Source organism: Micromys minutus, assembly GCF_963924665.1.
Source record: "Micromys minutus genome assembly, chromosome: 28".
NCBI lineage: Eukaryota > Metazoa > Chordata > Mammalia > Rodentia > Muridae > Micromys > Micromys minutus.
Genome location: NC_137963.1, coordinates 19,838,952 through 19,851,827, shown reverse-complemented (window position 1 = coordinate 19,851,827; position 12,876 = coordinate 19,838,952). Strand labels below are relative to the sequence as shown.

The window sequence follows — 12,876 nt, the reverse complement described above, 5'->3', positions numbered from 1 at the left end:
AGAGGAAGGTGGATCTCTGTGAGTTCAAGTCCAGCCTGGTTTACAAAGCAAGTCAGGACAGCTAGGGCTATCACACAGAGAACCCCTGTCTTAATAAAACAAATGAAAGAAAGAGGGTGGGGGGGAGAAAGAAAGAAAGAGAGGAAGGAAGGAAGGGAGGGAGGGAGGGAGGGAGGGAGGGAGGAAGGAAGGAAGGAAGGAAGGAAGAAAGAAAATAAAACCATGGACTAGATGTTAGAAACTAGATGTTCAGAAACAGAATGACCATATACCTGGTGGCTCCCTGGCTTCAGAGGAATGACTGACATTTTTCTCTGAAATAGTTGGCATTTGAACATTAGGGATCAGGATTTCAAATGCTGGGCCATCCATCCCTTCCGTGGTTGTGTGCCCTACAACACACAAAGATTGAGGCTACCCAGTGGCATAAATACCCAGCCTTCCCCTGCGACTCTGAAAGCAGAAGATGGTGGGTGTGTTCCAAATGACCAGACTAATCTATTTTTATTGCTAAAGTTATCATGTGTATTTGTTTGTTTGTGGGTCTGTTTGCTTGTCTACATAGTGTCTTGGTAATGGCTCCGCTCAACTCCAACTCAGGATCTCCAGCTTCATCCTCCTTACTGTTGAGACTACAGGTGCCATCTCAGCCAGCTAAATGGAACCGCTCACTTACAGATGAAGTTAACCCTTATGCTTCCAACTCTATGCACTGCACAGTTGTGCATCCAGCACTATGATGGCGTTGCTTCCGCCTCTCGACTTTCCTTCATGCATGCACTACGATCCACATGATACAGTCAATGTCATCTCTTAAGACCCCCAACTGACCTCTTTCCAAGCCTCTTTTTCCTACATAAGGGCATCTGAGCACATCACTACACTTGCGAGGTCTTTGTGACCCGGCACTGGCTCTCCCTACTTCCTCTCCCTACTCTTCGCCGTGCACTTTATTTTCAGTCTTAGGATCTGGGCCCTAAAGCCTCCAACGTGGACGGAGTGTGACCCACCATGGCAGAAAGCACTTTGCAATTGTGGTTAATTGCCATCCCATCGAGGCACAGCTCAGACCACCATTGGAATGACAGACTAAGGAAGGCTGGCAGCTATGAACAACTGGGAGAAACCAAAAGAGAAAGCTTCCGGTATGAAGCCTCCGGAAGAAACACTCCCTGCCAACACCTAGCTACAGCGGAGATCTCTGGCTACCAGAACAGTGAGGCAAGACGCGTGTTGTTTGTAACTGACTGCCTTTGTAGAAATCTGTGGCAGACGAGTAGCTTGTCAAGTGCAGATGGGGCCGACCAGCCCACAGCCTGTCGATCTTTCTCCTTACATTGTCCTCTCCTTTCTTTGAGATCCCTCTTATCCTCTGCCTGCTTGTCTTTGTCGGTTTGGGGTGCCCTCCCAAATCACTTTTGACTAGCTGGCGCAAATAGGCATAGAAGCTAGGAGGTCTGGGACCAAGGAACCAGGATGATCAAGTTCTGACAATGGTCTTCTCGTCTCTTCATATAAGGACGCTGACAGCACAAAGGCTTCCCCACCACCTGGTCAGTCACACTGGGTGTCCTCGGGCTGTCACAGTGGATATTATAGCTTCGGCATAGAAATACTAAGGGGACACATTCAGTCCACTTATATCTTAACTCGCCCTCAGTATCCCCGGCTGCTTTCCTGGTTGCAAACTCTGGAGGAAGGTGAGCCACTCCCCACCCCACAGCTCTGGGTTTCGATGACACAGGAGCTTCTCTGCAGCACATTAGCCACTGGATCTTCTCAGTCAGTCCCAGTAGAATCAGGAGCTCAGCTGCCTGCCATTTCTCTTCCTCCTCAAGACTTGCTAGCCTCTACAGCTAAGCTCCACCTATTCTTCCCTTTTAAGCCACATTTAATTACTTAGTGTGTGTGCACATGTGCAAGTACATTTAAGTCCGAGAACGACTTGTGGGAGTTTGTTCTCTCCTTGTACCAAGTGGCCTCTGAGGACCACACTCAGGTCATGAGGCATGGCAGGCTGGGCACTAACCACTGAACCATCTCACCAACCCCTCTACTTGTTCTTCAGTGATACTAAGCTTTAGTGTGCCAGTAAGGACTTTTAAATTAAAAGTCTTAAAGCCAGATATATGCAATAAAATGGCTGATACACTTGAAATGGGAATATAGACCGCCATTTACTGCTTGATAAGGTGTCAAACTGAAGCCTTTCCTGAATGAATTTTTACATATTGTTTTGGGGACTTTAATGTGACTTCAGCAACACAGCTTTCTTCTTTGTCAGACAAGACAGGTTGCCATCTTTCCCAAGCTCTATCAGGATTCAGGAGGAATGGAGAAAGAAAACATTTTCTTAGTAAATAACACACAAACAAAAAAGGTAGAAAAATTTAAAAAGTGTGCCAGAGCAAAGCAATAAGGAATTATAAACTAGCTTTAATTACATCAACAGGAAGAATTTCAAATTATGTTGAAAGTTTATGTTTTTGAGGTTCCATCCTAGTTAATATATTCTGAGTATAACTTAATATTCTAAAGATAAAAGTATGTATGGTGGCCAAGAAACGGAGCAATCATTCAGGTAGCAGTTAAGAGTGTTGTTACAACGACTTTACATAAATAGAAACCATATCTTTATTAGTAATGTGCCACACTTCTTAGAGTAAAAATCCACATAAGACAGGTTTATAAATATACATTTATATATAATCTCAAAATCAATCACAATTGAACATTAGGTACACAGCTTTTTATAAAACAAATATAACCCATCATTGTCTATTTAAAGGCATAGTTTTAACAAAATAGTATTTTGTAGACAGTCTCAGAAGAACTGCATTAGTGCTTGTGGGGCCAGGCTGTTCCAGCATGTAGATGCGTCAGTGGGACTAAGGTATGTGGAGAAGCTGCAAGCTCTTCCAGGGCTGAGGGTCAGGGCATCCTAGTCGATGAAGCAGCAGAGTCTAATGACCTGGTTGAGTGCCACACCCACTGAGCAGTCAGCAAACTTAGAGAATGATTACACTCCTGAAGGATCAGACTGAGCGGTTACTCACCTAATCGCAAATATTTGAGAGAAAACTGAAAATACCCGGCCGTTGGTGTATTCGTAAATAGAACACGTCACCCCCACCCCACCCCACCCCGGCTAGATTTAAATGTTTTCCATTGCCAGACATATTTAAGCTCTTATTTCCCTAACTACTATTTTCAGGAAAAGAAAATCATATGCCAGTCATCTGTTGAATAGAGACACAAGGAAACCCAACTTGAAACTACACAAGTTGCTCACTGGATAATAAAATAGAATAAGAAAAGTAATGCAATTGAAAACATGTTTAGGCTGCCATGTAACATGCTAGTTACTCATACAGAGAAGTTAAATTAAGCAACAATGCATATAGGTTCTTAATTTATATAATGTTAAATAGATGAGCCAAGGTTTAATAAAAGATCCGGGAATCCTTTCTATTAACTAAATTACCAAAAACTCAAGAGTAAATATGCTTGTAACACACACAATGTTTTATCTCTGGGTTTAAAAGTATACAGGAGATCAGAAGAAGAACCAACCCTGACAATAACTGTTAATGGTGTGCCTGTGTGCAGGTACTCGCTTGAGTGCATGTTTACATATAAATACACTCCCATCTGTCACATATGTACAAAGTGTATATACATATAAGAACACAGAAAATAATCAACATGTTCACAAATATGCAGATGCTTGGAGAATATGGGTGTAAAATAGTCAACTACAGTCACCTCAGCATGTGACTAGTATGCTGGCTTATTATATGAGATTTAGGTGTCACATGTATAAAATACTCTCATGCCCTTATGATAATTTTTTAAAAAAATCTCTACATGGAAATAAATTACTCTAAAGCATAGAAATGTTCACCAAAAGGGTAGCTCTACAGTGGGACATGTTCATGACTGCCAGATCTCAGGCAAAACAAAGCTGTCCCTAACCCAGATTGGTTCTTCAATGTTACCTCTTTGGTGCCAAACTCCAGGAGACACAATGTAGCATAAATGTGCAAGAATGTCACCATGTTATTCATTTATAGCAGCAAACCAACTACAAATCATTTTTAAACAAATTATTTCCCAACGTTAGTTTTACAACCAGATAACAATGTTACTAGTGAAACATGCCCATGACTAAAGCCACTGTGGAAAACCAGAGTCCACAAGCCCAGCCCAGCTCAGCCTACTTTCTGTTTTTGTTCAGCCTGTAAACTAAAAAAAATATATATATATATATTTTTCATTTCCAGTAGCTTTTTGAAATTTAAGTGTATGAAGTTTTGGTATCTGTAAAGCGTATGAACTTCGAATTTCAGAAGTTTTACTAATGTGCAGCCATGTTTGCTCCTTTTTGAGCTGCCTGTGGCTGAGTAGAACAGCTACCACCCAAGTTCAAAGTCAGAGGATTCACAGCCTGGCCCTTTGGAAGATTATAAGAAATCCTGGGCTAGAACTAAGAATGCCATTCCACCTCAGTGCTAATGTCACGCAAGACAGCATCCAGAATATAGACAGCACACGTGAATGGCAAGAAAGGATGACCCTGTGGGGATGGAAATCCATCCCTCAGCTATCAAACATCCTCATCTGTTCAAGGACAAGAAACAACCTGAGGTAACTGAATGCATCCTCTAAATGTTATCCGAATGCGTGTTTAACTAGCATGGAACAAGAAAAGATCATGGAGTTCCATGTTGTAAGATAGGCCAAGCCTATAAGAAGGTCATGTTTAAAAAGTAACTAATGCATTTCTTCCAATCGTGTCCAATCTACACATTAGTTTGAAAAACATTAATTTCCTAAATGAACTGGAGATATAGCTCAGTGTACAAGGCCTTGGGTATGTCCCCAGGGCTGAAAAGAAAGAGAGAGGGAGAGAAGGGGGGGGGTAAGTAAGTAAGTAGGAAAGAAAGAAACAAGAGTACTAAAACAATTGTAAGCAGAAAATAAAGCGATACAGAGTTAAATGTGGGGGCTGGAGAGATGGCTCAGTGGTTAAGAGCACTGACTGCTCTTCCAGAGGTCCTGAGTTCAAATCCCAGCAACCACATGGTGGCTCACAACCATCTGTAATGAGATCTGATGTCCTCTTCTGGCCTGTAGTCATATGCATCAAATAAATAAACCTTAAATATAACAAAGAAAACATTTCTTTTTTCTTAGGTTGTGTTCCTTCCTCAAACACAGTCGCAAGAATTCTCTACTCACTGTAAAGTACTAGGAGGCAGGTGAAGGCACCCAGTTGATTTGTGTGTGGAGAGCAGGTTCTATTTAATGGAAGTTCGAAAGACTGCATAAGGTGGAAGAAGTCATACCACCTCCCCTGGCCCAGGCTGCCTCTTGCTGGATACGTGTATTAAGCTAGTGTACATTTATCCGCCAGGCATATTTCCCTTGGCTATTTTTATCAAAAAGCATCGACAGGTGACTTCCTTAGGACAAATGCCATCTTAGAAAGGAAAAGGTACTGTCCAATCTGGTGGTGTGTGCTCAAGATAATGGCACCCGGGAGTCAAGAGGCTGCGGGGGGAGGCCCGTGAGGCCCTGCTGCAAGAGAGAGAGAGAGCAGGGATGAAGGTCTTTCTCTTACATTAGGTAAGAATGAACAAGTTTGAGTTTATGCGGCTTTAACTTCAGCAGGTCTGTCAGTGGCTAGCTCTCTGGCGTGATGGTTGACTGTTGTGATGCATCCCTAGTCCGTAAATTCCTATTCCAGGACAATGATTTATTGTCGGAAATGCCAACTGATGTCCACAGAAAGGCGAAACCAACGCATTCACTAAGGATTCTGTTGTGTATGTTTTGGAAGACATGGTCTGATCACCATGAGGGGACATAAAAACATTGACTAGTCAGGTAAAGTATCTATAGAGATTCCTCCGGCTCCAATAAACTCACAACATTGAGACGGTTTGTCACTTGGTCCATCCGTTTGATGAATGCCTCCTAAGTAGTAGTGTCTGTCATAAGGGCGAGCACTGACTAATAGCTCCTACATGAGGAGTTAGCAGCCAACGCCTGCCATTTCAGTAAAGCCTGACGTGTGTGTGCTGAGGAAGCCTCGTAGGCTACAGGGACACTTAAGTATGTCCTAAAACTAGTCCAGAGAACTGGAGGAAGAGATCATTCAAGTTGGAGCCTTTTTGATGAGGTCATCATCCACAGAAGGAAGACAGCTCAGCTGAGAGAGAAGAGCGGGTTGGAAGAACTCAGGGCCACTCAGACTTGGGACAAGTAGCAGTCCTGAAGCAGAGAAAACTTAGTAGAATCACTTGCATATTGCTGTAAGGGCATGGATAACTCTGAAAGCTCCAAGCAAAAATAGACAAAACTGGTCACCAAAGTCAAAAGACTCAGGGAAGCAGTTACTTGGCTGGAAATGTATATAGAAGGGAAACAGCGCTCACCCTCTCACTCTGTTCCTACGGTGACTGGAGTTTGTCTCTATTGGCTCTGCTAGTTATAGATTGACTATTGGACACATAAGGCTTATAAAAATACTGGGTTTCTTTGTATATACTCTCAACCTTCACTTCCAAACCAGCCCTTAATGCTGAGAAGCTGATGTACCGGCCACGTTTGAATAAGACCATGGGGCTGAGTGAAGAGAGAATTGGGCTGAGGCGGGGCCTCCAACTTGAATCTTGAGTTTGGAACTTGGTGTGGGCGGTGTCACGAAGTAGCAATACTTACTTTATTTGGCTCTAGTCCAGAAGAATCTGAACACTTTCCCACAGGGTGACCTTCGCCGCTGATGTGAATCTCGGAGATGACCTTAGAAACCATAATCTGCTGTTGCTCAACTGCAGAGTTGGTGCCAGCTCAGAAGCAATGGGAACAGACCAGAGAATTCTGGAATGCCATGAAGAGACCAACCAGGGGTGTGAGTGCTCACAGCTACTCTCCCTTTGGCAGGCTGATAGCATAAGCATTTGGACTAAATGGGTATCCAGCTCTTTTGGTAAATTTACCTTAGGGCTCCCTGCCCCATTTTTTTTGCTCCTGATGTCTACAGCCTCTACAAACACTGATATATGATTAAAATACTTTGCTTTCCGTAAGATGACTTATCTGTTATAATGGGTATTTAATTATCTTAATGTATGCTGACTTGAGCCACCCACAAACGCCTTAATTAGTCAAATACACCAGCAGAAGAAAGCAAAGTCTAACTACTGAAAATTCTCCTATTTTTATCACTAAAATAATTTTACATCTTCAGGACAATTCACATTTTTTAAAATCGTTCCTAGCAGGGATATAAAACTGTTTTCTCATAACTACACACTCAATGAGAAGATATTTTAGAGAAATACAAACCACTTGCTTGTCACTGGAATCTCTCCCACACTCCCCATCAACTGTGCAGCTATCTAAAAGCATTTATGCTCCACAGAAATGTTCTCAAGAGGCTGATGAAACACCGCAACATCTTGTAAAGTTCTCCACAGCAACGTGCACAGTAACCCTCTTGCGCGGTACTACTCAAAGACTGTTCTGAGATATTCTTTTCCATATGTAGTTTTCTCTACCTTCCTGTATGTCATCTGATCATATTAGCCAAGGCTGTGAGACATGTGCGTCAACAAAAGGCACCCTTTGTCTCGGTTTAAGTCCCAATAGGTATGATGATGACCCTGACAGTTCTACCAACCCAATGCCCAAACATTGTAAAGCTCAAATAGAAAACATATTTGGAAGTGTCTGCAAATGTTTTAAGTACTTCCTGAAAGTAGGGTTGCCTTGATAACCCTACCTGACTAGAAGAGAAACTTGCTCTTTTTTCTCTCCCCCCCCCCCAAAATGTTAAAAACATGACTTGTTTTTAGATAACAGAAGCTAAAATGATACAGGCCGTTATTGAAAAATCTATACTGAAGTTTCCTCACTGTCTCATCTGTGGCTTGCAGTGGTGGTTAAGGAGTTCCCATCAGCAGGTAGAAGGTCAGGGCAACAATGAGAAGCAGGCAAAATGGAGAGGAGAAGGTCTGGTAGGCAGCCGACGGCATGAAAATGTCTTCATACTTGTAAATACTGACAACGCGCTCTGAGGCGGGTGGAGAGTCTATGTCGTGCCGAGTGATGGAGCCTTTAACACAGAAGTCAGGGAGAACCCATCAAAAGGAGCACAGGGCAGAAGGGCACAAGCACTAATGCATATGCTGTGCCTATAGAACTCTCTGCAACCACACATATGACAGAGCGCACAGAAATCATTTATCTTTACACCCAAAGACGCTCATTGATCTACAGTCACCCCAAGATCGGACAACTTTCTGTTCTCTCCAATCTGCAGCAGCTAGCTTTCATATTTACTTGCACGAACTGAATGGATTTCTACTTGTCTCTAAGAAATTTGAACTTCTCAATTTCATATGAAAAAAAGATGTAGTTTTATTTTTTTAACATTTAAAACCTCTTTTTAAAAAGATTTAATTTTTAACACACACTCTCTCTCTCTCTGTGAGTGAGTGAGTGAGTGTGTGTGAGTGTGTGTGTGTGTGTGTGTGTGTGTGTGTGTGTCCTGATACAGGTACTCAGAACTGAACTTGTGTTCTCTGCAATAGCAGTGTATGATGTTAACCTGAGTAATCTCTCCAGCTTTGGAGGAGGTGGGCTATATTTTTAATGGAAACAGCAAACATTACTGATTCAGCATTCTCAAATTTTTAGGGCAGCAGTAAACCCAAGGCTTCAAACATGCTAAGCAAAGGCTCTACCACTGAGTTACCTCAAGCCCCAAGTCTTGCAGATATAGATCAGCAACTCTGGACAGCACCTGTCTCCCACAGAAGTGGAAGCCATCTTTCATTGCCTGTGGGCTATTATGAGTGAGCTAGCCTTTGGCTAGGGAGGTGGCTGTAAGTAGGACTGTTTATTGTGCAAGCAAGAGAACATGAGGCCCTAAGTTTGAATCCCCAACACCCATGTAAAAAACCAAGCATGGCTATATGTATGCATAATCTGAGTATTGGAGAGCAAAGACAGGTAAGAGTCTAAGAGTTCACTGGTCAGCAGGCCAGTGTAGCCAGAAAGACCGGTTTCTAGTTCCATAAGAGATTCTATCTCGAGAAATAAGGTGAGCACTTTAATCCTAGGAATTGGGAGGCAGGTGAACCATAGTGAGTTGTTCCAAGATAGCCAGGACCATGTTCAGAGACCCTGTTTCAAAAATAGATAGATAGATAGATTAGATTAGATAGATAGACAGATGATAGATAGATAGATGACAGATGGATAGATGATAGCTAGAGAGCTAGATAGAGAGATAGAGATATAGAGAGATAGATATATAGAGAGAGATAGAGAGATAGATATATAGAGAGAGATAGAGAGATAGACAGATGATAGATAGATAGATGACAGATGGATAGATGATAGCTAGATAGCTAGATAGAAAGATAGATATATAGATAGAGAGACAGATGATAGATAGATAGATAGATAGATAGATAGATAGATAGATGTAGGTAGGTAGGTAGGTAGAAAGATAGATAGATAGATAGATAGATAGATAGATAGATAGATAGATAATAGGGGAAATGGGCAGAGTGTAAGAAAGGAAGACATTTGATATCTTACTCTGACCTCATCTATATACTCACATGATGGAATCACAGGGATGACGGAAAGAAGAAAGAAGAGAAAAGAGGAGGGAAGGGAAAGGGACTTCCCTAACCATAGGAGACTGGCATGTCAGATGTCAATGGTTTTTCAAGAGGAGTGGGGAAGAATGACTAATGAATATAACAAGTCCTTGGATGGGACTTTTCTCCACCTGGTCACCAGCTGAAGGAGATTCTGCATGTAAAATGCTTAAGGACTGCTTGCGCAGGTCAGCAGCAGAGAGAACACCTTGCATCTGAGGGCCTCTGGTTTAATCCTCAGCACTAAAGAAGCAAAATGTCGGAGAAAAATTGTAAGAAGCCAGTTTTTCAAGCTATGTGTGATGGTGCACATCTGCGGTTTCAGATTCCAGCAAGATTAAGTCAAGAGAACTAACTGCTTGAACCAAGAGTTCTTTTCTTTTTCTTCTTATGTTTTTGGTTTGTTTGTTTGTTTTTTGAGACGAGGTTTTTCTGTGTAGCCCTGCCTAGCCTGGAACTCAAATCTGCCCACCTCTGCCTTCCCGATGCTGGGATTAAAGGCGTGTACCACCATGGCCAGAAAGACTTTTGTTTTCTTTATGTAACAGATGTGCAGCTTGGTCTTCATGTGGGACCCCTAACAACTGGAGCAGAGGCTGTCTCTTACTCTGTTGCCTGCCTTAGAACCCTTTTTGGACTGGGCTGCCTAGTCTTGATAGGTTCAATAGGAGAAGATGAGCCTAGTCCTACTGCAACTGGATATGCCAAGGTGGGTGGATATCCATGGGAGGCCTCCCCTTCTCTGAGAAGAAAAGGAGAGAGGATTGAGGGATGAGAGGGCAGGGGGAAGACCTGGGAGGAGAAGAGGGAGGGGGAGCTCTGATCAGGATGCAAATTAATTAATTAATTGATTGATTGATTGATTAAAGTTTAAAAAAAGAAATGTTTAAAAAAATGCTTGTTGAGGTAAAGGTGATTAGTGATGTCTGACATCCTGAAAAAAAAAATTTTAAGCCTGGGTTAAGGAAACTGAGGCATGAGAGTTCAATGGAAAGGCTTCCCTGGGATTGGAGATCCACTGTTTTTTGGAGTGCTTGAACCCAGGTCCGAAAACATGCTAGGCAAACATCTACCACTGAGCTACACAGCTCCAGTTTGCCAGCTTTCTTTAGTTTTGCTTTTATTTTGAGATAGGGTTTCAATAAACTTGTCAGGCTGGTCTTGAACTCACCCTGTAGCCCAAACAACCCTAGAACTTGTGATCCCTCTGCCTCAGAATTCAGAGCAGCTGAATGTATAGGTCTGTACCACCATCTAATTTGCACAGAGTAGGGGTTTTTACAGTCCTTTCTCTCTGGGATCTCTGCCAGACACAGCATACTGAGCATCCGCTCCAGGCCCCTCCCACACAAATCCTCCCAGCTGGCAGGGATGCTCCTCCCCACAGGGTCCACTCTGAGTTTACACCTACGGACCTTGCCCACTGGTCCTTGGCTGGCCTCTTAGCCTTTGCCAGTCACCTCCAGTTCACGGCTTTCTTGAGGAAAAGAGAATTTCTATTTCTTCAAGATTTAGCCCAACGTTTATTCCTCTATGAGACAGGAATAGAACCCACAGATGTTAGAATTCTCAGGGAACAAGAAAGCAGCGGCCAGCATGTGGGTGGGAATGGATCTGTTTTGTCTGGAAACACAGAGAAAAGAACCCAGAGGGACAAACCCAGATGAACATGGATTCCCTCCAAATCTCGGATGTCAGACTCTAAGAGTCATATGACCTTTTGAACATATGAGTCCCCATTATCCAAGGTTTCTCTCTGCTTTCAATGAGTGTAGTCAACTACAGGTCAAAATATAGTTTGAGACAGCAAGAAAATTTTAAATTTATTTATTTTCATTTTATGTGCACTGGTGTTTTGCCTGCAGGCACATCTGTGCGAAGGTGTCAGATCTTGGTGTCACAAACAGTTGTGAGCTGTCATGTGGGTGCTGGGATTTAAATATGGCCTCTGGAAGAGCAGTAAGTTCATGCCCTCAACCACTGAATCATCTATCCAGCCTAGTAAGGTATTTCTAAAAAGAGAAGAAAATTGCATTTTATATGACTTACTGCAGTATACTGTTATTTATGATTGCTTTACTAGTAGTATCACCATAAAAACTCATACTGAATTTTAATTTATACATTATGTATAGGGGCAGATGTAAACACTGGAAGTCTCAGTAAAATCTCCCACAGATGAAATGGGACCACTGAGGCCGGAGAGATGGCTCAGCAGTTAAGAGCACTGACTGCTCTACCAAAAGTCCTGAGTTCAAATCCCAGCAACCACATGGTGATTCACAACCATCTTTAACAAGATCAGATGCCCTCTTCTGGTGTGTCTGAAGGCAGCAACAGTGTACTCACATAAAATAAATAAATAAATTTTTTTTAAAAAAAAGAAAGAAAAAAAAATGGGTCTACTGTACAGCATTTTTCAATTTGCTAAGGCAATTCCACATACGTATCTTTACCCACTGGTCAACAGTTGCATGAGGCAGGCATTATTATCACCCATACTTTAGGTATAAGGAAATGAAGTTCAGATTTAGATAGCAGACTACACAGCTACCATGGGGCAGACAGGTACTAAAAACTCAACATTTCAGATACCAATCTTACTGTTGGAAATGAATTCATCTCTCCAAGCTAAAATATCACTTAATTCCTAGGACACAAACAGGGATTGAAGGTGCCATTGCAGATCCAGTGGGGTTAGTCTGGGAGAGCAGCAAATGAATGGAAAGGTATCACTAGAGGCATCCAGTGCTTTTCCCAGTGGCAATGAGTGGGAAGGGGAGAAGGCAAAGGGGAGATTGTGTACTTTCTAAATCAATGGGAAGAAATGGGGAGGGGAGATCAGATAAGGCTGCTGAACACATAGTAAAGACAGAGGTCATCTAAGGATTGCTCTAGCTTGAGCAACATAGGCAACATAGGCAGTTGGCTCAAAGAAAAAGAAAAGGCAAGGAAGAGAGGTAAAATTCCTTGTAGCCAGATGAGAGAATGAGGTTTCTATACAGGACGGCCAACCAAACTCACCTCCATTCACTCTTGGTCAGGCCCACAGGTGGAAGGCCACGGGGTTGCCCAGGTGGAAAGCTCACAAGATGACTTGATTTAAGCAACCTCTAAAAGGTCCTTAGGATGCCCTCAGGCTTTTGATGGAAAACTACCAGGGGGCTTTGCCAGGGGAAGTGACATTATCCACAGC

General features: G+C 42.6%; 1 protein-coding gene across 1 annotated transcript in view; it reads right to left on the bottom strand.

Moving 5' to 3' along the window:
• Positions 1–7,949: 7,949 nt before the first annotated feature.
• FRRS1L (ferric chelate reductase 1 like) overlaps positions 7,950–12,876 on the bottom strand; it is a gene marked incomplete at its 3' end in the record, with an annotated part of 25,111 nt that continues 20,184 nt past the window's right edge. Inside the window, exon 5 of the mRNA XM_080940006.1 lies at positions 7,950–8,122. Coding sequence (XP_080796132.1) covers positions 7,950–8,122 — 173 coding nt within the window. The remainder of the gene's footprint in view (positions 8,123–12,876) is intronic.